Raw genomic sequence first — 27407 nt, forward strand, 5'->3', positions numbered from 1 at the left:
CGGGCGGGTCAGCCGCCCCGGCGGGGCGAGTCCGTATGGCGACATGGGCGCGCCGATGTCGGTCCGTACGCCAAGATGGCCGCGTCAACCGGGCCCCAGCTCGCCCCTGCCGCCTCGACGGGAGGCTGCTAGGTGCCGTGAGTGGCGGAAGCGCCGCGCGTGACGCGCATCGTTCCTCTGGACAGCGTACGGCTCCGCCGGCCCGCGAGGCGTCCCCACCCAGCCCGCACGGCCCCGGGGCTCGCCGGCCCGGCCGTACGCCGCGATGGCGGCGCCCGCACACTTCCGCCCGCCGCCGGAAGTCTCGTCGCGCCAGTGCCGCGATTGGTCCCCGCGGCGTCCCGTCGCCGCGTCGCTCTGCGGGCCAGTGGGAGCGACGCCGCCCGGGTCAGTCGGTGGCCGGACGGGGAAGATGGACGCAGGTGAGGGGCTACCGGGAGCCGGGTCTCTCCGCGGTAGGCGCTCGCCTCGTTCTCGATCCCTTCCCCGGGCCCGCGCCGCCCTCGACTCGCTCCGGGGCACGTCGGGCCGGCGGGGCGCGGGCGCCGGGGGAGGACGGCGGCGACGTGCCGCGCCCTTCCGCCGCGGCTCTGGCCGCCCGTGCTGCGGGAGCGTCTGGGGCTTTCCGGGCCCGCCGGGAGCGTCCGCGGTGTCGGCCCCGACGGGCCCGAGGCTGGGCCGGGCGGACGCGGCCTCCCTGACTCGTGTGAAGTTAGGGGTAGGCCGGAGGCGACACACGCTCCAGTGGTCGCAGTGTCCGCTTGGTTTCTCCTTTCTCTCTTCTTTAAAGTCCCGGGACCGGTAGATTACCCAAGGCTCTTTTCCTGTAACCGGGGAGAAACAGTGAATACGTCTATCGTGTCTTAATTTTGTGGGTCCTAATTCAAAGTGTGTGGGGCGGGTCGATGTTTTTGCCCGTCGTGTCATGCTTCCTCTCCAGAGGGGACAAGCCTTCAGTTTTGCGGACAAGGTGTTTGGGGGATGCGTCGTTTGCCCAGTAGCCCTAGAAACGTTCTTGCACGGGCTCTTTCATTTCACAGCGGTTGTAGTTCTTTCATTCCTTGTAGGGACTGATTTGTCTTTCTTCAGGTATCCCGACCTGTAAAGGAAGACTTTCCCTTGGCTAACTCTCCCTGTTATCCTGAATGGCATTATTTTTGTTTTGTTTTTCTTTTCTTGGCAGCTGCAACGTAAGTTTACTAAGATCTTAGTTCGGGAGCTGTAATATGTACAGGCCAATATTTATTCACTTAAATGTGTTAGGTGGCTGGAAGATACAGGAGCTCTGACTCCCGGGAGCATGATGACCAGATGTATATTTTGTGAAGTTTGTTTTTTTAAATAAGTATCAGGCACTGTTGTTGTACTGTTTGCTGGGGACATGGGAGTGGAGGAGGTAGTAGAATTTTTAACTCATCCACTTTCTTTCTGGGAATTATTTTTTGACTACCTAAGGTTATTCGAATGAGAGACTTGGGTAAGGTGGAAAACACAGTTTGTCGGTGATATTATCTTAAATGTGAAAACTGTCACGTTAAAGTTAGGAATACAGTTGTGTAGTCACATTATGGTATTTTAATAGGATGCTGAATGCTGCTGCTTGTGAGATCAAAGTAGACAAGGTGTTTGCATTTAAAGGCCTTTGTTGATGCTGATAAAAACATATATTTTTAGGGTATGATGGGAAGTTTTCCTTCTCACATGATGCTGTATTTCTTTTTAGGGATGATTAGTGGTCCACCCTCTCTTGATCCCTGTAGTTCTTGAAGATTCTGCCTTCCTTGACCACGTTGTTCTTATAGTCATTCGTTCAGTAAGCCATATTTATTATTAAATGCCAGATATGTGCCAGACATTGTTCTAGACCCCAGGACTAGAGAAGTGAACAAAATAGACAAAAGCCACTGCCCTGGGATAGTTGACGTTCTAGATGCGAGACAAGTGATAAGCAGTGAGGCGTGTGGCTCGTGGGAGAGTGATATGAGCCAAGCAGGGAGAGGGATTGAAATTGTAGCCAGGATGGCTAGGAAAGTTCTCATTTTGAAGGTTAAGTTCTGACCAAGACCCAAAAGCAGTGCAGGAGGAAGGCAAGTGGGCTGATGTAGGAGACTGGTGTGGCCCAAGTGCAGTGGGTGGGGGTGAGAGGAGCAGGACCTGAGGTCAGAGAGAGGACATAAGCCCCGGTGGTAGGGCCTTGCTAGGTCATAGTGAGGACTTGAGTGTTTATTCTGAACAGGACGGCAACCTTTTGGAAGGTGTGGAGAGGAGGAGTAACGTGATCGGACTTATGCTGAACAGTCTTGCTTTGGTGTTTCTGTTGAGAATATATTGCAGAGGGGCCAGGGCAGAAGCCAGGAGACCAGCTAGGAGGCTGTTGCAATAAGCCAGGCAAAGATACTTGGAGGCTTAGGTCAGGGTGGGGAGAAGAGGTTGAATTCTGCATGCGTTTTGAAGGTTGAGGTGATACGATTTGTTTATAGATTGGAAGTTGGGAGAGGAGTGGGTGAAAGGGAGAAGGTAAAGATGGCATCAAGGATTATGGGCTGAGCTAAGAAACTCAGATGGGAAAACCTGGGGAGGCCTGCTTGGTGGGGAGCGTTGGGAGTTTGGTTTTGTACATGTTGAGTGTGATATGCCTGTTAGATGTCTATGTGGCATTATTGAGGGGCCTTTGGGTCTACGGGTTTGGAATTAAGGGATTGGGGTGGGCTAGAGATGTGTGGGAGGCCACATCAGATGAGGTCACTCAGGGTCCGAGTGTGGGTAGGAAAGAGAAGAGGCAGGAGGGAGCCCAGGGCCACTGGCATAGAGAGGTCTGGGAGGCGGCAGGCCGACCATGTCTTGGTTGTGTTCTCCACGAGTCCACCAGCACTGTCCATAAAAATGTGCTCCCAGTTCAAGGAACTGACAGGGGCTAGCACTTAAGTAGCCACACTGTCCATTCCTTGAGGGCAGAGCTGGTATCTTATGCTGGCTTCTCCGGGGCTTTACGTTGTGTCTGGCACAGGGCTGGCAATTGAAGGAGCAGAACTTGAATTAATGATAATTTATACATACCCCTACTATAAGAATGCTAGTTTACAGAGTTTGTATCCATTATAAGTCCAGTCAGCATAGACTTAAACAAATGAGAAAGGCTGCTTATTGCATGGCGGTGCATTTTAACATGGATATTCTGTCCAGTGTGTTCACTGAAGCATGAGTTCTAGTTTTCTGACATAGCTAAGCTTTTGGGTTCTTTTCTTTCTTCCTTTCTTTTTTCCCCCCCATCCAGAACTGAACCACTAACATCTTTATATAAACTCTTTGGATTTTAAAAATAACTACGTGCAACTGGTTATCTTAAGCATAAGAGTTTTTTTTTGTTTTTTTTGTTTTTTTTCCGTGACCGGCGCTCAGCCAGGGAGTGCACCGCTCATCCTTATATAGGATCTGAACCCGCGGCGGCGGGAGCGTCGCCGCGCTGCTAGCGCAGCACGCTACCGAGTGCGCCACGGGCTCAGCCCAAGCATAAGAGTTTTTAAAGGAAGGGTAGAACCCTTTTGTTGAATTTGTGAAGTGTAATCTTTTGGAAAAATATAAGTGTTTTTGGGTAAGTAAGTATCTTTAAGATGTGTTACAGTAAGCTCTAAAAGAAATCTATTCATTGTATGTTTTTTGTGGTTTTCCCTGGTTGGATGTAATTGGTACTAAGTGGAGAGAAGTTGAATTCATCCAGCACAGTTCCCTGTTTTTCTGCCTGTGACACTAATGTTATTAAATCACAGTGCTGATGGAATTACCATATTATTAAAATGCTTTCCAATTTCCCTTAGGATTGTGATCATAGAAGTTCCAAGGAGGAGGGTGTGTCTGGGACCCAGGTGACCAGATCCAGGATCTGCTCCTAAGGAGGCTTCTCTCTCGAAGTGGGTGGCACTTCTCTGGCTTGCTTCTCCTGCATGTTGTCTTGTTTCAGACGGCACGCAGGAGAAGCAAGTAATATTGTACCTGGAAGGTAACATCATGCAGGTGACATCATACCTGGAAGTCTGGAGGCTGGTGTTCTTTTCAAGGTTTGGCTCCTTTTATCTCAGGAGCTGTGTGAACTTCTTCATAAAAGACATGATATGGCATGTACAGATGATGGAAACATAGTGAGGGTTGTGAAGTAAGACGAGGAAGCCTCTCTGTGGGGAAGTGCAGAGGCTACTGGCCTCAGGCCCAAGTGAGCTCATTAACCTGAGAGTCGATGAAAGAATCTCAGAGAGTGAAATCCTCGTGGTGATCAATCTGTGCAAATGTCAGTGATTGTGAACTTTAGTTTTGCACCCGTCCTGGGATTTCACCCTTCTAGGCAGAGCTGGTGGCTTTGCTGCATTTCATGGGTGAGGAGACTGAGTCTTAGTAAAGTTCAGGCATGTGTCATACAGCTAGCAAGTGGGCTCTCCAAAACAAATCTCCAAAAACAAATCTTAATAGACACCATAAGTAAGTGTTATTTCGAAAAATGTCTCCTTCCTCCATAAGGTAAGATCCAGAAGGTCAGGAAGCTGGGCGGTCTGGTCCAAGTTCCTTGGCCTGTGCTGAGGGAACAGTGCCTCAGTCCATGGCACCTCATAGTGCCTTCCTCTTCAACTGCAGCTGTGAGGGTGTCCCAACTACGTGGGGTCTACTTGGAGAGCCTGCCTGTGGTGTTTCATCCGGTTCTCCAGGGCAGAGCCCCTAAGTGTAGTGAAGACTTTCTCATAACGGCAGAGGGATGTGCTCTTCTGGTAGGAATCACTGCAGGTCCAGTGATCTTTGGTGCTAGTTCCCCAGAGTCAAAGCTGGAGGACATTTGAACCAGCCCATGAAGTGCGATGGCTGGCTTTTGCTCTCTGAAAATAGTCATGTCTCTCTTTTGAGTGAAGTTTGTTACATTGGATTCAGTTTCAGTAGAGAAATTTTTATGTTTGGCTCAGTTCCTGCTTATATTATGCCAGGCCTTGGACCTCAGTTTGGTTATAGAATGCATCTTTTTTTTTTTTTTTGACCGGTAAGGGGATCGCAACCCTTGGCATGGTGTGGTCTGCACCACGCTCAGCCACTGAGTGCACTGGCCATCCCTATATAGGATCCGAACCCGTGGTCTCGCTGCTACCAGTGCTGCACTGTCCCGAGTGAGCCATGGTGCCGGCCCATAGAATGCATCTTGTTCCGCACTGTGATGTAACTGTTGCACCCATTTCGGTGATTCAGAGAAGGCCGGTCCTGGAAGGGTGGTACTGTGCTTGCGGGATGGTTCAGAGCTCTTCCTGTAGGTTAACTAGTTTCACCCTCATGCAATTCATGGGGAAAGCAGAACTGTTCCCATTTTACCAGTGAGAAAACTGAAGCATAGAAAGAGAACCAGCTTGTGAGGGTCACACAGCTGGTTAGAGGTGGGCTTGGACTTCTGGCTCCACCACTGGACTCTTGACCACTGCTCCAAACTGGGAGGAATGTGTTCCACTGGTGCTGCCTAGTCGAGGTGTCCTCCAGGGTACAGAGAAACGAAGACAGTCCGACTGTGAGGAGGGTATAGTGTAGTGGCAGAAGTGAGAGGATGGTGTACACAGTGTATCTACAGCCAGTCCTGGGGGCAGAAGTGACTCCCACCCAACAGAGGGCAGGATTCCGGGGGAGGCCTGGAGTGTGGGTTCAGCTGGAGGAGCCAGCAGAGCTGGGCATTTCTCTAGACAGGGAGGGCAGTGAGGTGCAGGGTGCTGGGGCACAGAGGGTGGGAGCCCTCCTGAGGGTCTGGGAGGTAGTGCACCTCATTGCTGCGCAGCCCCTGTTCAGCTGGTGGAAGCTGTGCTTGCTTCTTCGAAGTTTTGCTCCCTTCACGTTTCTTTGTCTTGTTGCCGGCTTTTGGTTTAGGCAGTGAAAGATCTGAGGCCACATAACCCATAATTTTCATAGTTAAGTAGGGGATTTGGTGAGACATTTGAATTTATAAAACACCTCTTATTACCTTCACTCTGAAGTTGGCTTCCTTGCTTATAAAGTTTGCTAATAAATCTAAGGAGTATGCCTGCATCGTGTTTTGCTGCTTCAACGATGAAGATCTCTTAGCTTCAAAGCAGCCCAGGCATTGTGTTACCCTACTTTCAGCTTTTTCCTTTTTTTCTTTATCCATTTGTCTCATTTCTTTATTATTTATATTTTTAATATGAAAAGCTAGATATCTTAAAAGTTTCTCATTTTCTGGATTCTGATACTACAGACTTTTGTGGACTTAGCAATGTAGTCCTTTTCCTAGTGACATATTCCACCTCCTTCTGCAATAGTCTACAAATAAGTACTTGACGAAGTGCTCATTAGCTCTTCAGTACTTAAAAAAATACATGTATGTGACTTTAGTTCAAAGCTAGTGCCTTGGAAGGGACTCAAGCATCAGTGGAAATGTAGGTTCCAACGCCAACGAGATTGGGATTACTGTCCTGCAGTGTTGTAAACTTGAAATTAGACAGGTGGTGTTTACATCCTTTTTCCTTGAGAATAAGCTTTCTGGATTTGAGTCTGTGTGTTGGATAAAGCATAGAGGCCGAAGAACAGTGGTCAGTTTTGAAGACATGGAAATGGCTTTGGAGAGGGAGCAGGGACATCATGATGTTTTTCAGTCTTTTTTTTTTCATGATAGACATGAACTTTAATTCATCCTAACTCGGTTTTTATAATCACGTGCAGAAACAAGTAATTTATATAAAAAGGGAGAAATAAACTTGGACCTTAGATTATTTATTCATGGTCACCAGCAGCTTGGTTGATGTTTTCTCTAAAATCATAGACACTCCTGGACAAAGCCCGGTCACAGGCAAAGCCTTTTGGATCTGACCCCACCCACCCCCCAACGCCTGCTGTCACCCTTTGGAAGCCATAGCACTTCTAGAAAAGAGGCAGAAGTGGGCCTGGGTCCCTTACAACTGGGAGTTCTTTGGACAGCAAATGTTTGTTAGTCCTGCCTGCACTGCTGGGGCACTTTCAGGAGCTTCCCCACTCTGTGATTGTGCATTAGCTGCACATCAGATTAAGCCTTTTGGGTGTAGTAAAAATGTGTGTGCCTTTGATCTTGCAGTTCTGTGTCCTTGATATTAATGACAGCAGCTGACACTGGAGCCCCTCTTTCTGCCAGCCAGTACCTCATGGGAAGTGTTTCATGGAAACTTCACAGCCATGTAGTGAGGCTGTCCTGTTATTATCCCATGTTATGGATGAGGGAACATCCACACTTGGAAGTGAAGTGGCCCAGGAGCCTGCAACCTGTGAATATCAAAGCTGGGACTTGAACCCTGACTGCCAGGGGCCAGAGCCAGCACCCTGCCCCTTCCCTTCCCTGAGGGGATTGTGCACAGTCTGAGACATGCACGTGTGGTGCTTATGCAGTCCATGACAGGGAGTAATTGGGAATACCCTAAACAGGGCATTGTAGTTATGATAGCGACTTACATACGTTTTAGAGAGCTGATGGAGATCTGTGTTTATTTGGAATGATAATCCCATTGTCGAGAAAGATAAAGATGAGGAAACCACAGGTGTAGTGTGAGTTCATCTGTTTGTCTTAGGTTGCACACGTGGATCTTCACATAGAGACTTCTAGAAAGAGATTCATTGCTGGGTGATGAGGCGTCAGGTGATTTTTATATTTTTGTAGTCTTCAGTATTTTTTTTATAACTAGCATACATCATTCTTACCAGAAGGTGGGGCAGTTACCAAAAAATAAATTCAGATGTGGGAGGAACTCATATAGTGTATTGATTGTCAAAAGATTGATGTCATAGGTAAGGATATGAGTGAGCGGGCACCTGTGAAGCTGGAGAGGTGGCAGAGGAGAGTACATGTTCAAGGCTCTCTCACAGCAGCTGGAGCCTTGCCTATGCCCTTGATGCCACCCTGGAACATGCCGTGTGCATCTTGCCTTATGGGAATTTGGGCTGCATGCACTGCTTCTGGCTGGTGCCTTCTTTTTGGGAATAGTGCATAACCTGAGTTTCCTCAGTCACAGTTATGTGGACGGAAGGACACTGGGCCTCTGTAGTTTCTTAATTGAAGCAAATTAGATTAGATGACACTTGGGTCTCATTGGCACAGCAGGTAGACACCATGGGCCTGCAGCCAGCCACCTCCTTAGAAAGTGAGTGTTGCTGCATGGATGCTTGTGGTGGTGTGGAAGTGAAAACAGGTTACTGGCCTTGATTTCTGGGCCCCCTTGGCACCCAGGTGCCTTTTGGGACTTTGCAGAGAGGTTTGTTTTTCAGTTTCCAGGGGTTAATGTCCTACCTAGGAGTGGCACCCCATTGCTCTACAGCTGACTGCTCCTAACCAAGAAATTGGGGGGGACTAGAACCTGCAGTGTTCTGGGAGCTCATTGTTTCTTGCCCCTGAAGCATCTGCTGTCATCAGATCGTCTCTGAATACACGGCCAGGGTGACATCTGCTAAACCTTAGAACATCCATGAAAGCTTACTCCACGTCCAGTCTTTTCTGTAGCCTGCCTTGTGTACAAAGATAAAGGGTGTGGTTTCATTTTATTTTTGTCCTTTAGGTTTTAAACACTTTAAGTCTGAAACAATTAAGTGCTTGAATTGGGTGGCTTTCTCTTGGGCTGGCCCCCGACTTGGTCTTGCCCCCGACTTGGTCTCTCACCCTTGTGTCAACTGAATGACACTGACTCAGTGGCTTCAGTGGCTTAGAATCTGGAAGGCTCAGGAAGTGGGGAGCAGCTCCATCCCCTGTTCCTGCCCCTCAGCAAAGCAGCTGCCTGGCAGGCCTCCTTGTGCACATGCTCTGTTGTGCAGGCACAGGTGTGTAGTTCGTTGCAAGAATTTACACTTGTATTCTTCTTCAGTACAGAAATACTATGTGTCATCTCTTTGCTTTTTTTTTTTTTGTTAGTGAAATTATACAAGTTTGATGGATGTGTGTTTTTGGTTTCAACAGCTACTCTGACCTACGACACTCTCCGGTTTGCCGAGTTTGAAGATTTCCCTGAGACCTCAGAGCCTGTTTGGATACTGGGTAGAAAATACAGCATTTTCACAGGTATCAGCCACATTAGAGCCCATTCTCCTCTTGCTTCTCAGTCTGCAGAAAGCATTTTGTGATGATAATTGTTACCTGCTAACTCTTTTTTGTGACATATGACTTACAAACTTAAGGCTTTGTGTGTGTGTGTGTTTTTTCTTTTAACCTCTAGAAAAGGAGGAGATCTTGTCTGATGTGGCATCTAGACTTTGGTTTACATACAGGAAAAACTTTGCAGCCATTGGTAAGTATCAGTTTTTTTATGATGTGTAACAAACAGGAAGGAGGGGAACTTATGCTTACAGTTTTGACTCTCGTATGCTACATACTTCCTTTTCACCCGCACAGCCACCTTGGTTGAATAAATTGGCTGAGGTCTCACACCCAGTAGTGGCAGGTCCAAACCCAGGCTCCTGGTTCTACCTAGGGCAGTGTTTTTCCAACTGCAAGTCACAGTTTATTACTGGAGCCTGAAATCAGTACCATGGGTTATGATGAACATTTTAAAAAATTTAGGACAGAATGGAATCTGAAACTGAGTGTGTTAACCATAGCGAGGTAGCATGTTGCTTCAGGAGATTTTAATTTCTGTTTATGTATTTGAATGTGTGTCCTGGGTCATGGCTCATTTACAGTATGTTTCTTAACTGTGGTAAGGAACGCTCGGTAGCTATCATCTGTTCTGTACATTCCACACTTAGGGGGAGACTTGCAGGGCAAGGTGGATGTGATGTGTTTTCACATAACACTAAAGTACATGCCATTATAAGTGATCCTTCATTGTTGTATCCCCTGGAGATGGACAAAGGTTGGGGACCAGCTCTAGGCCTTGACTCTTTTTTGTCAGAGAACCTGGCACCAGAAGGAGGTTAGGGACCAGGCTGACTTTGCATCTCCTCAGTGGCTGAGTCACGATTTGGTTCCTCTCTGAGATGTGCTTTCATCCATTTTCCAAAAGTGAAGTAAGATAGCCACAATGGCTTGACACTGGAGAACACTGAAATGTAGGGAAGTAAGATGCACGTCTCCACAGCTTAATGTTTAATAATGTAATTGGCCAGGTATGCTATGGGAAAAGTTGTCCATTCCACAAATGCTTGTCTCACACCTGCTCCTGAGCCTGCCCTCCACTTGGCCCTGGATACGAGTTCGTCTTCAGCCTCTGTCTCCTGCACAGCGACTCTGCTGGGGTGCTAGGGAGGAGCACAGGGCTAGAGAGAAGGCTTCATCATCTGGCAGAGTCATCGTGGAGGAGATAGAGGCTGGGGATGACCTGCTGTCAGTGAAGCAGCCTCATCGTGGTTCTAAAGGCCGAAAGGGATCTGTTTCCTTCCTTAGGCCAGCAGAGACACCTGTTTTCATCAGAAGTGGGATGTAGGTAATAACAGGCACTGTGGGTCAGGTTGTCTGTGCCTGCCAGCCACCCCCACCCCCAGAGGCAGGCTTCGCTGTCCTCCCCGGTGTGTGGGAGGAGCTGCTGGAGGCTCAGAAGTGGGTAAAGGATGGGCCAGGATTGCAACCCTAGTGGTCTGACCCCTGGAACTCTGCTCTTCTGCCGCAGTGTACAGTGGCATTCCTTTGGACTCCTGCTGCAGGCTGGCAGGGCTTGTCCCAAATGTCTCATGGCACACACAATTCCCCGGTGCATATGGTCAGCCTTTCTGGGCCCCAGTGAGTGGATATGAAATAGAGTGTGGGGCCAGGGCACAAGCGCCTGAGGGGCCGAGAGTCGTTGCTGCCGCTGCTACACATGCAGTCCCCACACTCAGCTGCACTGGGAGCTGTCGAGCCTCTGACTCATTGTCTTTCTGGTAGTTGGAAAATGGCTTTCCTTGTTTAACTTTGCATTTTCTGGGTTACTAATGGGGTGAGCATCTTTTCATATGTTCCCCAGATATTGTGTCGCTCCGTGGCTGATTTGTTCATGTATTTTGCCATTTTAAGGGGGTTGTTTGTCAGGATTTTTCACTCCCCCCAAATGCTGCTCTTGGCGTTACTGAGTCTGAGGAGATGTGTGTTGCCTGAGACGAGCTGATGGACGAGGGCATCAGGGCCTGTGGTGTGGAGCAGCCTGACGCCTCCTGCCGGTGGACTCGGCCTCCATGGGGCCATCTGACCGTGGACGCTTATCTCTCTGTCCGCCATGACAGGGGGAACCGGCCCCACCTCGGACACAGGCTGGGGCTGCATGCTGCGGTGTGGACAGATGATCTTTGCCCAAGCCCTGATCTGCCGACACTTAGGCCGAGGTGAGTCACGGTGGGGCCTAGGGGTGGGCGCTCATGGCCAGCACGTTCTTAGGAAGCAAAGAAGACTGTAGGGTAAGGGTTGCTTAAAGCTGATAACAGATAAAACACAAATTAGATTTTAGGGCTTTCTTGATTAATGACCCACCGATTTTCATTGATTAAAAAAAGTGACTTTAAAGAATGCTGATAAATGTTTTATTTTTTAGAAATTATCTTTAAACCACTGAAACTGTTTTCTGCTTTCTGTGTGGATGTGTTTTGATGAGTTGGCATATGCGTATTTGAAATCCTGGAGAGTTTTAACTCTGGGAAGGTTTTTTTCGGATGGCCTAGCTGCCGTGTGTGTGCTGTGTGCTCTGTGAGAGTGGAGCGTGCCTCCCGTGTTTATGTAAAGCTGATCTTCTGTGCTCGTCTCCAACAGACTGGAGGTGGACACAGCGGGAGAAGCAGCCCGACAGCTACTGCAGTGTCCTCAGCGCCTTCATCGACAGGAAGGACAGTCACTACTCCATTCACCAGATAGGTGGGGGACTGTCTGCAGTGTGGGCCGGGTCCTGGGCAGCTCAGAGGGCAGAGGTCGTTAGGTGTCCCTGGAGGCATTTCCAGCACTGTGGTGTGTGGAACATGAGGCTGTGCGTCACTCTGGCGTTTGACCACCATGAGCTGCCGTGGGTCGTCCGCACCCCAGGCCTTGCCCCTCCCCCGCTGTGGCCTCGATCTCGGAGGTCTAGTGCTCACAGACCCTGTGGTGAGCAGCAGCCCACCACAGTGCCCCGTCAGTGAGTCTGAGTGCTCAGATCGGAGTGGAGTTAGCGAAGGCCAGCTGTCCTTTGTTTTAAGCAAGCCTGGCCTTGTTCTCACTCACAGGAGGAAGTAACAATGTAGACTTCTGTGACTTAAACGACAAGTCATTTCATTTCCTTGATTCCCACCCTTATTTAAGTTTGAAGTGAAGGGAAGACATTGAGACCTTGTCCTGTCCCTGCATCTTGTCAGAGCACCTTCCGTCTGGGGGCAGGGTGGGGTGTGCCTGTCCAGCCTTCCTGGAAAGTGTTCTCTGATGCCATGTGCCACTAGAGGTGGGGTACGCGGCGTTGGGATGGTCAGTAGAGGGTGTGTGTTGCTAACCCAGATCTCCTTCCTGCAGCGCAAATGGGAGTTGGCGAAGGCAAGTCTATAGGCCAATGGTACGGACCCAACACCGTCGCCCAGGTCCTCAAGTATGTATGATCTTCAGCCCTTCCATTTCTGTGGGGGCAGCATGAACTTTTCTTAGGTGTTTCAACTTCCCTTGAGTCTTTGTTGCAAAAGGAACTAAGGGGTCCTTTATTCTTATAAATTCTTATAAAAACCCTTAGGCGGTTCCTCGGAGGTGACCGTGCAGTCTTGTGAATCGTAATTTGTTTTCTAATGAAATTATTACCTTAATCCAGATTATGTCTGTTGGATTGGGTTCTTGTTCTTTGTCTGTTGTATGGGTCCATCTGTAGCAGTGGTTTCTGATGGTCTAGGAAGTTGAAACTCATCTAGAACCACAGCAGTTTCATGGGGAAAGGGGGCCATCGTGCGGGTGATGTGGCCTTTGCACCTCTGTGGGCTCGTTAGAGGCTGGCATCCACTGGTGTCCTGACCCAGCTCCCCAGCATTCCTTGGAATCTCACTGTAGCCTCTCTCCCCTCCCTGCCTTGTCTGGAGATCTGCCTGGACTTCGCTTCCTGTAAGTCCCCACCTGTCCTCTCCTCTCTGCATGCCTAAATGTCTGACGGCTTAGACTGCACCTGCTTCCTCTCATACCTCGAGTGTTCCGTACAGTGTTTGCCTCCTTCTGCCTCCGCCCGACCCGCCTCACCAGCACTATTAATTGCTCTGAAATGTCTTCCTGCAGTTGCCAGGATTTTGTGTGTGGTTTCAGGTCAGTTACCACTTTTTAGTCTTCTTAACCTGTCAGAGTTATTTGGCCTGATTCATCCCTCCTGAGGCTGTGAGCCCTGGTGTCCCAGCATTTCTGGGGGGCTGTGGGCTACTGCCCCCCAGGATTCACCCACTCGGAGCCTTTTGCCTAAGTCTGTCTCCAGCCGCAACTTTCCGTCTGAGTCCCTCCCCGTGCACCTGCCTACTCCACATCCCCACTTGAGGCCCTCACAGGTACATTGTGCTTGATGTTTCTGAAATGGCCCACTCTTCTCTGGGGCTCCAGCCGCTCCTCCTCCTTCCTTCTCATCGTGAATGGCCACTGTCTGCAGCCAGCTCCCCTTGTCTGGTCCTTGTGATCTCCTTGGACCCTTCCTTGTCTCACATTCAATTTCTATCTAGTCCCCAAGCCTGCTGCCATCCCTGTCTCCTCAGCCTGCCCCGTGTGTGGCACTGTGCCTACCGAGCCCTTGCCGCCTGCCCCTCCAGCTCGTGTGTGGTTGGCAGCGTCCCAGCCCCCCTTCACTGACACCTTCCTCCCTCAGTGGCATCCGTGATGCTTCCCGAATGGCATCGACGCTGCTGTCATGTCTGAAGCCGAGCCTCAGTCCCTGCCTCAGCTAGCAGTGAGCTTGCTTTCTGGAAATGCTAGGTCACTTGGCCATGCTTGCCCCTCATCCTGTCCCCATGGCCTTCTCTGCCTGTGTTGCTGGGTCTTCTTCCCTGACCCGTGATCACTGCAGGGCCCAAGCTCAGGCCTTTGTCCACTTCTCTGTCCTCTGCATACAGACAGCTCCCAGGGTTACATCTTCAAAGCTGATTTGTCCCCAAATCCAGACTCATGTCTAGCTACTTATTCAGTATCTCCACTTGTCCAAGGGGCATGTTGACCCAGCCCCTGCCCGAGACTGCTTCTCCTACAGAGACTGGCAGTGCTGTCCTTCAGGCGCTCAGGCCAAAATTGGGGGTCATTCTAGACTCCTTTCTTTCAGCAAGCCCATCCAGAACGTGTCACACTCTGCCTGGTGCTCACCCCTCCTTCACCTCCCCCCGGTCTGAGCCCTTTGCTCGGCACCTTGTTGATCTGCCTTCCCTCTTTGCCATTCTAGAGTCTCTTTTTCAAATAGGAGCCAGAGTCATCTTTCTGAAACACCTGTGCCAGCCGTCATTCCTCTGCACTGAGCTGTCCTGGGCTTCCATCTTTCTCGCAGGCGGGTGCGCTCGGCCTCGCCTCCTCTGCTTGCCCTCAGCTCACCCCCGGCACACTGCACCTGTGCTCTTTGGACACACCCACCTCAAGGACTTTGTACATGCTGTGCCCTTCGCCTGGAACCTCTTCCCATGGCATCCACCTGCAAGTTCCCCATGCCTCTGCCCAGATGCTCCTTCATATCAAGGCCTTCCCTGTAACTACATCAGTAGCATGTCTCCCCCCGTCCCCTGCTTTATTGTTCTTTGCAGCACGTACTAACTGCCCCTGTGGTTATGTCTTCCTTGGCTAACGTCCCCCTAAATGTGATGTGTTGACAGTACTGCCCATGGATGGGAGGGAGGGAGCGGCAGGAGGAAGGCGGCCGGTGGAGCAGACTGCTCTCCCAGCACCCCCCCAGGCTTCCTGTCGGGAGGGCCTCTGCTAGTCGCCCTGATGCCTCCTGGGCGCTCTTTCCTCTTTCCGTCCCAGATGCATCAGGTCATTGCTGCCTCAGAGCCTTGGCAGGAGCTGTTTCTGTGCCTGGAACATTCCTCTTTGCTTTTCTATTCTTTCACTTTTTATTTATGTCCTCTGACCCCACCTCCACAGCACCCAGGTTTAGATCAAATTCTTGTTAAAATTTTGGCTGCGGAGTCTGCTCTTCCTTCAGAACCTTGAATCTGTGACCACAGCTTGTCCCTGCCATCATTTGTAGTGGTGCTCCCCGTTAAGCTGCAGATTTCTCTGTGAGGGCTCAGACTCTGTGGTGGTCAGTGCAGCGAGTTTGGTGGAGGGGACAGCAGAGCAGAGTGTGCAGGTGCAATAAGGTTGGGCTGGGCTTGCCTCAAAGCTGGCAGAACCTGCAGTATCTGAGAACTGGGCCCATGTTCTGGTTCCTGCCTCTGTGTGCCAGCAAGATCAGGAACCGGCCCAGGACTTGTGTGTGCACTTTCTCGTCATGAGTGGTGACTGAGGATGATGAAGGAGCAGCAGGCCCCAGGTGTGAGGAAGCAGGCTCCACCCTCAACTGTCTTCCCATCCGCGGCACTGGATGCACCCCTTGACCTTCTGAGCCAGGGTCTTTCTCATCGAAGATGCAATGCCATCACCCTCTGTCCCGTTGTTGTCGATGCGAAGGTGAACTGTCTGGGTGTGGAAAGCTCATGGGCATGTTCTCCTTTCTGTAGGAAGCTTGCTGTCTTCGACACGTGGAGCTCCCTGGCAGTTCACGTAGCGATGGACAACACTGTGGTGATGGAGGAAATCAGTAAGTGACTCAGGGGTTCAGTTGACAAGAAAGTGGGAATTGTGGGTGACACACAGTTTTCTCTGCCCCAGCCCACAGCGGAGCCTCCACCTGGAGTGCTATGACTCTCCACTGTGGGCTGAGGGTCAAGCCAGACACCTGGCGACCTTGTTCTCTTGCAGCGTAGACCAGGCTGACAGAGGAGGTCCTAGACTCTATCAGAGGCGAGTTACTTGTACCCACATCATTTTTTGTGTCTTTATTACAAATAATTTGTTCATGTGTGCCGTGTTTTGCTGCATTTGTGCAGGAATTCTGGTTGAATTCCTTTTGGTGTGCTAATGCACCACAAAGAAAGGCAAGAACAGCTTTTTACCTGTACCACCTCGAGCCAAGGTGTGACGTGCAGGAGGAGTGTGGCTCTGTTCAGCTTTCTGGAAGAAAGGTCTGTGTTTCACATTCCACGATGTATATACCACACTGACAAAGCTCTCTCGTTTCATGCCTCATCACATTCTTCATTCAGGACCTTTTTCCAAATAATTTCTTAAAGCTGCTTCAGTCCCAGTTTATTGAAGTTCTCCAGGCTGTTGCCCTGAATCCAGTTTTACTTAAGAAAGAACACATTAAGAGACATGATCCAAAAAGTGCACAGTCACATGTTGAACTGCTGGCTTCTGACTGGAGGGCTGGTTGCCCTGGCATGATGGCCAGGAAGGGCCAGGGACAGGCTGCTTCCTGGAATCTCCACCGCTCAGGGTGCTATGTTGTGCTGGGGGGAGTGCACTGGTGGTGGCAGGGACGGGGACTCGACTGTGTTTGGACTTCAGCTCCAGTGTATTCTGGGCTGTCAGTGTCATCAGGCCAGTGCTGTTGGGACTGTGACAAGCATGTGAACCCAGGGCTTGTCAGAAGAGGATGTGGGTCAGGTCCCAAGGAGGGATCTGAGTCTGCTTTTTTAACAGCTCCCAGGGGACACTGACTCCCAGGTAGGATGTGGGAGGCCACTTGGCAGTGACCAGGGCCAGTTCTCCCGTCTCACTAGTCGGAAATGATGGTGCTCATCACAGGGATAGGTGGACGATGTGTGACACCAGAATTTGGGAAGAATAGCATCAAAATACAACCAACCAGGACACTGAGACTGATGAACGCAGCCTGGGTTTCTGAGCACCAGTATGGTATGGTTGGCATATGTGGGAGTCATTCTAAATGGCCAGTACCAATTGCCTTTGGCCTCGAGAGCCCAGGAGAAAGGCATGGAGGGCCGCAGTAGAGAAGCCCTGTCCCACCACTGCAGCTGACCGGGGCAGCAGGCCTGGCAGAGCAGTCAGCAAGGCAGAGCTGGAGAAGCCGTGCCATGGCCAAGCAAGGACCTCTTTCTACTGATTTCTCAGAACTGCTTGTGAAAGGAACAGGGAGGAAAAAACCGGTAACCTTCAGAAATCACACTGACGTCCCCTTCCTCCAGTGATAGCTGGCTGATGACGTTCCTGCTCAGATAGTAGATAAAGTGTACTGGCCATGGGGAGGCCTTGCTGCTTGGAATGTCCTTGCCCACCGAACCCACCCTCTCGTCTATCTCTTCACCCACCCTTTGAAGGCCAGCCAAGATGTCCACAGCTGGCTCTGCCAGCTTATAATGTTGATAGATTTAGACCTTCGTAACCACAGTGGGCAGTGGGAAGTCACTGGATATAAGGAGAAATCGCAGACGGAAAAAGATGTCAGTCTGGCAGTAGTATAAATGACCCCAATAAAAGAAAATTAAATACCAGTGCCAGTGCAACCACAGAGAAAGAGCAGGGAGCAGAGTCACAGAGGCTGAAATTAAACTCCCAGAGAGGCACTACAGCAAAACAGAGGCAGTGCTGAGCGAGTAGGAAAATTCCCACCCATCAGTAAGAGTTGAGGCTTCAGAGCTAAAGCCCCCGGGAGAATACTTAAATATATATATTCTTGGTGATAATTTCACATTGCAGATATAAAGAGAAACTGCTATAAGCATCCAAATAATATTGATAAGACTGAGCTGCCTTTGAAGAAAGGTGATCGAACTGGCCTGGGCATCTCATCTTCCAGCCCTACCAAAAGTGTTTAGAATTCTGAGAAAAAGACCTGGCTTCATGAGGTGGGGGAAGGTATACATATTGTTTAATTGTCATTGATAGAGAAATAGAAAATTTTAATGTGGTAAAAATGTAAATGGACCACTAGAAAATTACAAATAGGTGCCAGAGACAAACAAAAACCCTTTAAATGAACCACGGCATTTGTGAAGTAGTAGGTCACACACACACAAACTGGTGGTGTCCCCAAAAGTGCAAAAATGACCAGGCTCTACTTCGTATCACTTCTTGAGCTGATCCATGTATCTGGTCACATTCCTGAGATAGAAGAGGGTCCATGCTAGAAACAGAGGTCCAGTCGGCACAGAAAACGTCATCATGAAGCTTTCTCACCAGAGCATAACCTCGAAATCAGTAAAGCAAAACCTACAGTAAATAGAGAGCATATATAACTGATCAAATCAAAATAACACGATGGGAGAGTTCAGTAGATACATGTCAAACCTTAGTTTCTGATGTGTCCATGGAACATTTATATAAAACTAATGCAGAATAAATAGAAATTTTAAATTTTACTACATAGAAATTTTAAACTTGTCTTAGCTTTTGGGTCAAAAAAATCAAGTTTCCAGACTAACCCTAACCCTAACCATGTATCAGAATCTGGTGTGTACAGAACTCAGAAGAAAATCTGTACTTTCAATACTGGTGACCACATTTTTTTCAAAAGTGAAAATTAATGAAGTAAGGATACAATTCCAAAGGTTAGGAAAAGAGCAACAAAATTAACTGAAGAAACCCCAGAAGAGTGGTGTTAATAGAGATGGGTATAAAAATCAGTGATCTGAGAGAAGAAACAGTAGAACTGGTAAGGTCTAGAGCCGGCTCTTGGAAACAATGGAATTGTGTCCAGAAATTTGAAAGGTTAAATAGCCAGAGATAGAGAGTTGAAATACCTCCTCCCTGAGGTTTTTAAACATTTTTTTTGTGACTATTTTGAGAACTTTTAATTTTGCAGAAAAGCCCAGTGAGTCACAGCCGTGACCCTTCCTGGCTTCACCACTCGTGTCTCCACACACTTGCTTTCTTGCCATGTGTGTGCTCAGCCTCACCATAACATCTGCCACAGGCGGTGGAACCACTGTCCTGGGAGTGACCCGCATAGCTGCCTTCGTTTTCCTGATGAAGGGTCCAGCATTGTATGTAAATAGTTGCTGTACCTTTAGTCTCCTTTAGTCTAGAAAGTTCTTCCTCTTTTTTTTTGTTTTTTTTTGTAGTGTTGACAGGTTTGAAGAATCTGGGTCCAGTTCGTAGAATGTCCCATATGCTGGACTTGTCTTATTCCTCATGATTAGATCTGGGTTAAGAGTTTTGACCGAGCACAGTCTGGGTGACGCTGTGTCCTCAGCACGTTGCCATGGCACTGGTGTCCCACTGTTAGGCATGCTGCCTCGGCTCACCAGGTAGGGTGGTGCGTGTTTCAAAGGTTCCTTTTTCCCTTGTAATTAATGAATTATCCGAGAGCAATACTGGCTGTGTAGTAGTGAGTTTTGCCAAGTTTTTTTACATGTGTGCCTGAAAATGGTGGTTTTTGTAACTCGCTCCTTCCTTCTATGTGTATTGGTTGGCATTCCGGAAAAGAGCCTTCTTCCTCCTGTCCTTCCTCATTTGGTTCTGAAGGACTGTTGGGGCCAGTGGGGTCGTGGTCCTTTGCTGCTCAGTATGCTGTCCCTGCCTCACTCTTTGATGCTCATGCTGGCCCACATTTGGCCACTAACACTCCTTCAGTCTGGCTCTGGTCTGTGACATGCTCCTGTCAATTTTTTGTTTGTTTTTTGAGCACTTCCTTACTTTCTGGCATTAATTAGATGTTCCAGGCTCTTCCTGCACTTTCTGTGCCCAGCCCTGGAATCCTCCCTTGCTCCTTTTAGTGGGGAATAGTGTTTAGAAACCAAGATCTTGGTACTGGGTGTGCCCCATGTTCCTGGGGTGTCTTCTCTCCCTACCACTAAGCCCTCTAGTGATATGTGATTGAAGGATTACCCAGTGCATTTATTTATTTATAATCATAAAATGGTGCCAATCAAAGTTATCGTTCCTCAGTGAAACACCAAATTTTATGTTCTTTAGAACAGGTCATAATGGGCTTAGAATCAGAAGATCCGTGTTGCAGTCCTGGCGTCATCCTTTACTAGCTGTGTGACTTAAGTCACTTAACTGCCTGAGCTTCAGTCCCCATCTGTAAAATAATGATGATGTCCTGGGTTCCTGTCTTCAGGGTTGTGCTGAGAAACAGATGACACGCACAAAGGTTTCTGAAATTATAAAGTCCCATTATTATCCTGGTCCCCTGCCCACTGCCTTTGGCAGCATGAGTCATGTTTTTTTTTTTTTTTTTTGGTGCCTTTTTTGAGCTTACCTTCTTTTAAACAATCTCCTGAATGGATTTTGCTCCCATAATTACCTCTGAGGTTGAGGGATTCCTGGGAGTTGGTCCAGCAGCACCTTTCATTTGCCAGCACAGCAGAGCACCTAGCCTGAATTTCATATTAACGTTTTCAAATGCTGACTTCATATGACTTAATCTTGTCTTTCTGGGTCTTTTGCAGTCCCAATCTCCTAATCACTCTGCTTGTTACAATATTACCTGTCTTTGAAGTCTCATTGTCAACTGTTGCCAACTCAATCCAAGGCACAGTTTCTTGACCTTTCCTCATCTGTTTCAATTACCGTGTACTTCTTTGGATTGGGTTCTTCCGGCATCACTTGGCAATGCTGAAATATCCAGAATTCTTTCAACATGTGATAGCAAATCAAGTTCTGGAGGCTGGGAAGCCCAAGATCAAGGGGCCAGCAGATTTGGTGTCTGGTGAGGGCCCGCTTTCTGGTTCCTAGATGGTGCCTTCTTGCTGTGACTGTACATGGTGGGGGCACCAAGTTCATTAAGATGGAGGAGAAGAGTAAAGGAAGGAGAACAGCTGTCCCTTGATGCCCTTCTTGTGAGGAGGGGCCCCGGCGGGGGTTTTGGGGATGCGGTGAGCTGTCTCTGGCCAGTCTGGTGGCTATGTGGGCACTGTGGTTTTTTTGTAAAGTGCACATGAACTATTCTTGCATTCTTTTGTGTGTGTGCTTTATTACATGATAAAATTTTAAATTGAGCATGCATAGAAAAATGTTTCTTTTTTCTCTGTGGGTGGGAGGACTATGGAAAATTTTTCTTATACTTTTCCAAATTTTCCAAGTTTGAATTGTATTTTAAGCACTTTGCTTTTTAATGTCCTTTTCTGTTACATTAATTATTAACTTGTGTCTTTGGGGAGGACTTTTGCTGAGTCCTGTTTTTCCTATAAAAGATGTCTTTCTTTTCCAGGAAGGCTCTGCAAGACCAGCCTTTCTTGTGCAGGGGCTGCTGCGTTCCCTGCAGGTTCTGATGGGCACTGTAATGGGTTCCCTGTGGGAGCCGAGGCTGCCAACAGGCCGGCGTCATGGAGACCCCTGGTGCTTCTCATCCCCCTGCGCCTGGGGCTCACAGACATTAATGAGGCCTATGTGGAGACGCTGAAGGTGGGTCTGGCAATGCTGGTTCTTGCCCGCTTGGGTCCGCTGCTTCTGGTTCTGTCACTGCTAGTGTATCATTGCACGTGGCCATCTTGAGCAGCCAGCTCTCTGGGGTGGGAATGAACAGCCACAGATTACCAAGGGGTGACTCTGATGTGAGGCCCAGCTGTCGGTTGGATGAGGCAAGAAAGTCCTTCTGATTTGGTTTTATGAGCGTGTAGCTTAGTCTTAGGGTGAATGTTAAGAATTAAAATGTCAGGAACTTCAGGAAGGGTCCTCAGAACCAGACTGGCGCTGGGAGGCCTGCTTTCCCTCCCAGTATCTGCTGTGCTCCAGGCCCCCCCATAACTTCCCTTGAGGCTCAGGCCCCTTTGGAGGGCAAGTCAGCTTGTGAGGAAGGAGGGCTATGGACAGTGCTTGGGAGTGACAGATGGGCTGCTAAGATCCTTGACAATTCCATCCACAGGCTCCTTCTGACGTCCCCACCCATGTCACAAAGAGAAAAGGCAAAACCCTGTTTCCTTCAGTTATCTTAGATTTTTAGACCAAGGGGTCACATTCCAGATCATCACTGTATGGAACTGAAGGGCTGCTTTTCATTAAAATACTTCTATTGTCTTGATTTTGGCCACCCCGTCTTGTGGGCTCCTGTGCCACCACCCTTCGTAACCACACTGTTCCTCACCCCTGCTCCCCGCCCATCAGGCCTACTCAACACTCAGCAGCCATGTGCAGGGCCGCCTCCTGCACTCCCTGTTTGCACCTCTGCAAGGGCCATTTTCCTGGCCCCCTTCCTCCCACCTTCCCAAAGCCCACCCCTCCGTGCAGCTCTCCTAATCAGAATCCTGCAGGTTCGGTTTCCTTGAGCATGTGATGTGTGTACCCTGTTGTTCTCTCTGGACTGTAAGCTCCTCAGGGCCATGTCTTCTCGTTTCCTTCTAGTGTCCCCCACCTGGGCCTGAGCAGGCCCTCAGGCCCTCCTGTGGCAGTGGGTGGGGGATCATCGCTCCTGCCTGTGTCCTGCACTCAGTTGTCTGCAGGCCCAGAAAGCGTCCTCTTGTACTTCATCAGCAGGACCAGAGTGCTCAGCAGCCCCTCTCCCCTCTCTCCCACAGCACTGTTTCATGATGCCCCAGTCCCTGGGGGTGATCGGAGGGAAGCCCAACAGTGCCCACTACTTTATTGGCTATGTTGGTGAGTTGGGTCCACATGTGGTGGGTCCAAAACGATGCCCCCGGGGGTCTGTGGGAGTGGTCTTTGAGGGCACTCGTGGAGCATTGCTGCCACATCCCCCGCCGCTGCTTCACCCCATACCACAGGGCGGCACTTGACTCAGGGCCACCAGCAGGAAAGCAGCATGCTTCCCTGAGGGGTCCCCCTTCCTGGTGCCTGTGTGCCAGCCTGGCCCCTGGGTGGCCTCCTGTGCCCCCTCCTGTGCACCTTCCTTTCCCAGACAGTCCTGGCCTCCCACCCTGCCCTGTGCCCGCTGTCTCAACGCGGCATGTCTGTTTGAGTTGATTTTGGTGTGGTGGGTTCGGTTGGCCACCCACTGACATCTCCAGTGTCCTGCCAGGTGGGGAGCTTATCTACCTGGACCCCCACACGACGCAGCCGGCGGTGGAGTTCTCTGACTGCTGTCGCATCCCTGACGAGAGCTTCCACTGCCAGCACCCGCCGTGCCGTATGAGCATCGTGGAGCTCGACCCGTCCATCGCTGTGGTATGTCCCGACCCTGTGTGCGCGTGGCCAGTGCTCTCAGTCGTTTTGTGCCTAATTCTGTTTCAGAATGAAAAGGAAAACTTTAAGATTTTGTGGTTTTTTCCAACATTTTGGAATAAGTATTATATTCTCATGGTTTAGAATTCAAAGAGCACAAGAATTAACAGTGTCCTCTTGGCACTTGTGTCCCTCCCCAGAGGCCCTCTGCCCTTGTGTGGCCCTCACAGACTTTGTGCAGGCTGGAAAGCACGTGTGTGAATGAACGGGAGAGAGTGTCCCCCCACTCGAACAGCTGCCTCTAGGTCACACCTCTGCACACCTCTCTAGTTTTCTGTGTGTTTTAACGTATCTGGGAGATGATTCCCCAGAATGAGCTTCCTTGTTTTTCCCTTTGGGTCACAAACTTAGAATTTTTGGTGTGTGATTTATGCAGACCTGCCTACCCTCAAAATGTGTGTGATGGAGAAGGAGGTCAAAAACAACAGTAAAAATTGGAAATAGTGACATTCCTAGGGAAGTAATTAACTGAGTCGTGGGCTCTGTGTCTTGGATACTCTGCTCTGCTTATAAAGAATGAGGGAAATCTGGTCTTCATACGAGATGGTCTCTTAGGTGTGACACAGCCCCAGGCAGCCCTGCTCCAACGCGGGTGTCCTGGGGAGGGTAGCGGGAATGCGAAGGGGAGCTGGAGCTCTGTGGCTTGGACTTCCCACCAGAACCTCCTTGTGAATTCCCTATCTAAAATTAAGTACATCTGTTATAGTGAATGCCTCTCAGTAGCTTGCAGTGATTGGTAGAATAAGAAACAGGTTGAGCTAGAGAGCCAGGCTGCACAGGAGGAGGAAGTGGGGACGTGGTGACTGGAGAGGAGGCGGCATGTTTGGGGTGTTTTGAGCACCAGTTTGAGCTTTTGGGAGCTGAGACCGGAGGGGACACGTGGTGGAGTAACTCCTCGTTCCCACCCATGAGAAGGAGGAACACACACTGGCTCCCTGGGAGAAAGAAGCCTTTCATTTTCTTTTCTTTTTTTTTGTCTTTTCTTTTTTTTTGTCTTTTTTGTGACCGGCACTCAGCCAGTGAGTGCACCGGCTATTCCTATATAGGATCCGAACCTGTGGTGGGAGCGTCGCTGTGCTCCCAGCGCCGCACTCTCCCGAGTGCGCCACGGGCTCGGCCCAGAAGCCTTTCATTTTCAAGCAGTGTCCGTGTGTCCCCTACCAAGCTGTGGACAGTATTAACAGTGTCTTCCAAGTAGGAGAGAGGATGCCCAGTTTGAGCTTCTCCTCCCGTTTCGTATTTCTGTTTTCCTTTTTCTGTTTCTTTTTCTTTTCTTGTTAACATCTGTATGTCTGGCAGTGTTTAGGGTTCCTAGTAACTACCATGACAGACAAGTTTTAAGAATACAGTTTTCCCCAGCTACTCTTGGTAGCACTGAGTGCCCCCACGTCTAATGTATTCCTCCGTGCGAGGCTCGCTTTTCAAGTGCTGCAGCATGCCCTGTGTCTTCAGAGCAGTTCTTCATTTTTTGGTGGCTGGCCAGAATAGGGAACCGAATGCTTGACCTTGGTGTTACAAGGACGAGCTCTAACCAACTGAGCTAACCGGCCAGCCCTTTGGAGCAGTTCTTGGTGGCCTTCACCGCCGAGCTTTTAAAGGAGATACTGAGTTGAGGCCGGGTCTTGGAGCCACCAGCCGTGCCACATGGTCACAGGAAGAACAGGGCTCTCTCCACTTTCCCCTGACACATAATCATAACCTCCTCATTCTCAGAAGATTCATTTAGGCTTTGACAGTGCACATGACGTAAGATCTTATGGCTGAATCAAGGCAGAGGAGCCTGAGGAGGGTTGGGGCCCTGGGCACAGGGAAGCGAGGACAGCCAGCGTGTGTCCAGGAGCGTGCACGCTGGGGGTCCCTGAAGGCCGTGGGGGCTGTCTGCTGTGAGCAGGTGGTGGGCGGGAGCCCGGCTCTTCAGCTCACAGCAGTGTTAGATGTACTGCGCTCTGCTCACAGTCCTCTTTGTTTCAGGGGTTTTTCTGCAAGACTGAGGATGACTTTAATGACTGGTGCCAGCAAGTCAAAAAGGTTTGTAGCTGCCCCCGTACCCAGAGCTGAGCCGAGCCTCTTCGGGAAACAGTGGGGCAGGCGGGGCTGAGGCCAGCATGCGGTGCAGGGCGGCCTGGCTTGGAATCCCGCTCCCCGGGCATGTGGGGAGCGGGGTCCCGTGTGGCGGTCACTTCTGGTATCATCCTCGTCGTGATTAGTGTCGTGGGGACGGATATTGACACTAACTTTAGAGTGTGATCTCTACTTCGTCCATCCACCTTGTGTTGATCCAGGCGGGGGTGAGTTTGTCCTGAAGGCTGCTCATCCGCTGGATGCGTGCCACCCTGCCCGCTCTGCCTCATGGTCAGACAGACCTGATGGCAGCGATTCCCACGGCCAGGCCTGTGCTGCGTGCTGATCCCATGTTGGGTTCTTGCAGTGGCCTGCAGAGGGAAGGCACCTTCATTCTTTCATCAGTGAACAGTGTTCACCCGCCTATGGCTGGCCGCCCCCCTTTCTCTTGGCTGTGTGATCACTGTGGGGTGGGGGCTGTGTCTAATGGTTGTGTCTGGCTGACAGCTGTCCCTGCTCGGAGGTGCCCTGCCTATGTTTGAGCTGGTAGACCAGCAGCCTTCCCACCTGGCCTGCCCTGACGTCCTGAACCTGTCCCTAGGTGAGTGCTGAAGCTGCAGGGCCAAGTCCACATGGGGCCCCCAAACCTGATCTCATCACGGGGTGGGGGGGGGGTCTGTGCCCACCTTGCTTCCCCAGGTCCTGGGGCACCTGCTTTTGATCGTTACGGTTTGTGTGGATGCCAGGCGTGAGCAGTTGGTGGTGATTTGCGTACAAGACCAGGCATGGCTGTGGAGCATCCCGTCCTCTCAGCCTGAGTTCAGCAGCAGCAGAACCTGCCGCCTCGTTCTTCACCCTGCCCTGGGTCAGCTGCACAGGGCTCTGTGGAGCTGGGCATGCCCCAGTGGGTTCTCAGGGCTCTGTAGGAGATAACATGCTGGGTTGTCTGTGATGACAGAGTCCAGCACGGGAACTGGCCTGACCCACAGACTGCAGCAGCGGGTGGGCTGGGCTCCCCAAGCTGCAGCGAGCTGTGGCCCGTGAACACATCCAGCTCACACTTCCCTCCATCTCACAGTAAAGAGTGCTTTGAGGTGAACAATGATGGACAGACCACAAAGGGGCAGGAGGCTGGCCTTGCGAGACACTGGACTGGTGCCCTGCCAGGCCCCATCAGGCCTCAGATTGTGCAGGGGGTGGGTGCCCCCCTCATGGGCCCTCGTGCTCCCACAGCCAGGCCCTTCATCACTCTGTCCTCAAGCGAGAGCTGCGTCTGCTCCTCCTCCTGTCTTAGCCCCTCTCTCCTGCCCCCCAGCCCCACAGCAGCTGACATGCTTCGTCCCTCTGCTCACAGGTCGAGAGCCCCCCTCCTGGCCTGCTCTGACCCACCAGTCAGGGAGAGGCCAGCATCTCGACTGGGCAGTCCTAGCGTCCTGTGCCCCTCCCGCCGGCGGCCCTCGGGCGTGGGGCCGCACGGTATGACAGGTTCTTGCTCCAGTCTGTCCTCCCTTTCTAGCGTCTTCACCCGATACCCCAAAATAACCCATTAGAGATGTCTGATGAGGTCTCATCTTGCTCCTTCTAGATTCTTCTGATGTAGAGCGACTAGAAAGATTCTTTGACTCAGAAGATGAAGACTTTGAGATCTTGTCCCTTTGAAAATCCTGGGGTCAGCGCCTTTGAGAGCCCAGCCCTGCCTCGGGGCACTCGGTGCACTGCATCTCATCCATCCAGCCTGCCAGCCTGCCTGCTGAGTGCTGTGTGCCCGTGTTGCCTCTGCCCAGAGGGCCGCCCACTCTGCTTGTGGACTGAGGACTGCGCTGCCCTGAAGGCCTTACTGGTTGGAGTCAGACTGCCCAGCTTGAAACACTGGTCAGGGCTTGCAGGGTCCTCATGAGGAGCTGCCCATCAGAAGCCCAGTGCAGCCAGGTCAGGAGCTTGCAGAGTTCTCCTCTTGATACTGCCAGCCCTGAGCTAGTACATCAGCCTCGGTCCTGCTTCCTCCTGGGCACCCGGTTCTGTGGTTTGTTTGGAATTAAAGTCCTGTTGGAAGTTGTTCAACACAGACATGAATTTCTGGGGCACTTCCCAAGTCATAATCTCAGAAGACCTGCGGGTTGGCATGAGGAGCAACAGCCATATTGTGGCTTTTGAGCCGTGGACTGGGCTGCTTGTGCTGGGCAGGGCAGTCTGTCGGGCTGTGTGCCCTCTGCCCAGCATGGTTTATCAAGGGCTACCTCAGTGGGAGATCAGGTTGTAAGGTTTTTCCTTGCTTTGGGGAGAAAAATACTCAAGGGCAGGGCATTTGGGAAATCCAAAG

General features: G+C 50.4%; 1 protein-coding gene across 3 annotated transcripts; it reads left to right on the plus strand.

Annotated features, from left to right (window-relative positions):
- The first annotated feature begins 351 nt into the window (after positions 1-351).
- ATG4B (autophagy related 4B cysteine peptidase) lies at positions 352-27148 on the plus strand. 3 transcript variants are annotated; one of them, XM_063095705.1, is made up of 14 exons: positions 352-422; positions 8942-9043; positions 9198-9269; positions 11176-11274; positions 11696-11797; positions 12422-12494; positions 15565-15644; positions 21063-21256; positions 22366-22444; positions 22824-22969; positions 24998-25054; positions 25595-25688; positions 26442-26563; positions 26673-27148. In XM_063095705.1, exons 1-14 carry the CDS (start codon positions 413-415, stop codon positions 26685-26687), a joined length of 1245 nt encoding a protein of 414 aa, XP_062951775.1. In that variant the 5' UTR covers positions 352-412; the 3' UTR covers positions 26688-27148. The 3 variants fall into 3 exon arrangements, with proteins under 3 accessions (XP_062951775.1, XP_062951781.1, XP_062951787.1); XM_063095717.1 differs by lacking the exon at positions 352-422 and adding an exon at positions 647-718; XM_063095711.1 differs by lacking the exon at positions 26442-26563.
- The last annotated feature ends 259 nt before the right edge of the window (positions 27149-27407 follow it).

The sequence above is a fragment of the Cynocephalus volans genome, chromosome 1, assembly GCF_027409185.1.
Source record: "Cynocephalus volans isolate mCynVol1 chromosome 1, mCynVol1.pri, whole genome shotgun sequence".
NCBI classification, from domain to species: domain Eukaryota; kingdom Metazoa; phylum Chordata; class Mammalia; order Dermoptera; family Cynocephalidae; genus Cynocephalus; species Cynocephalus volans.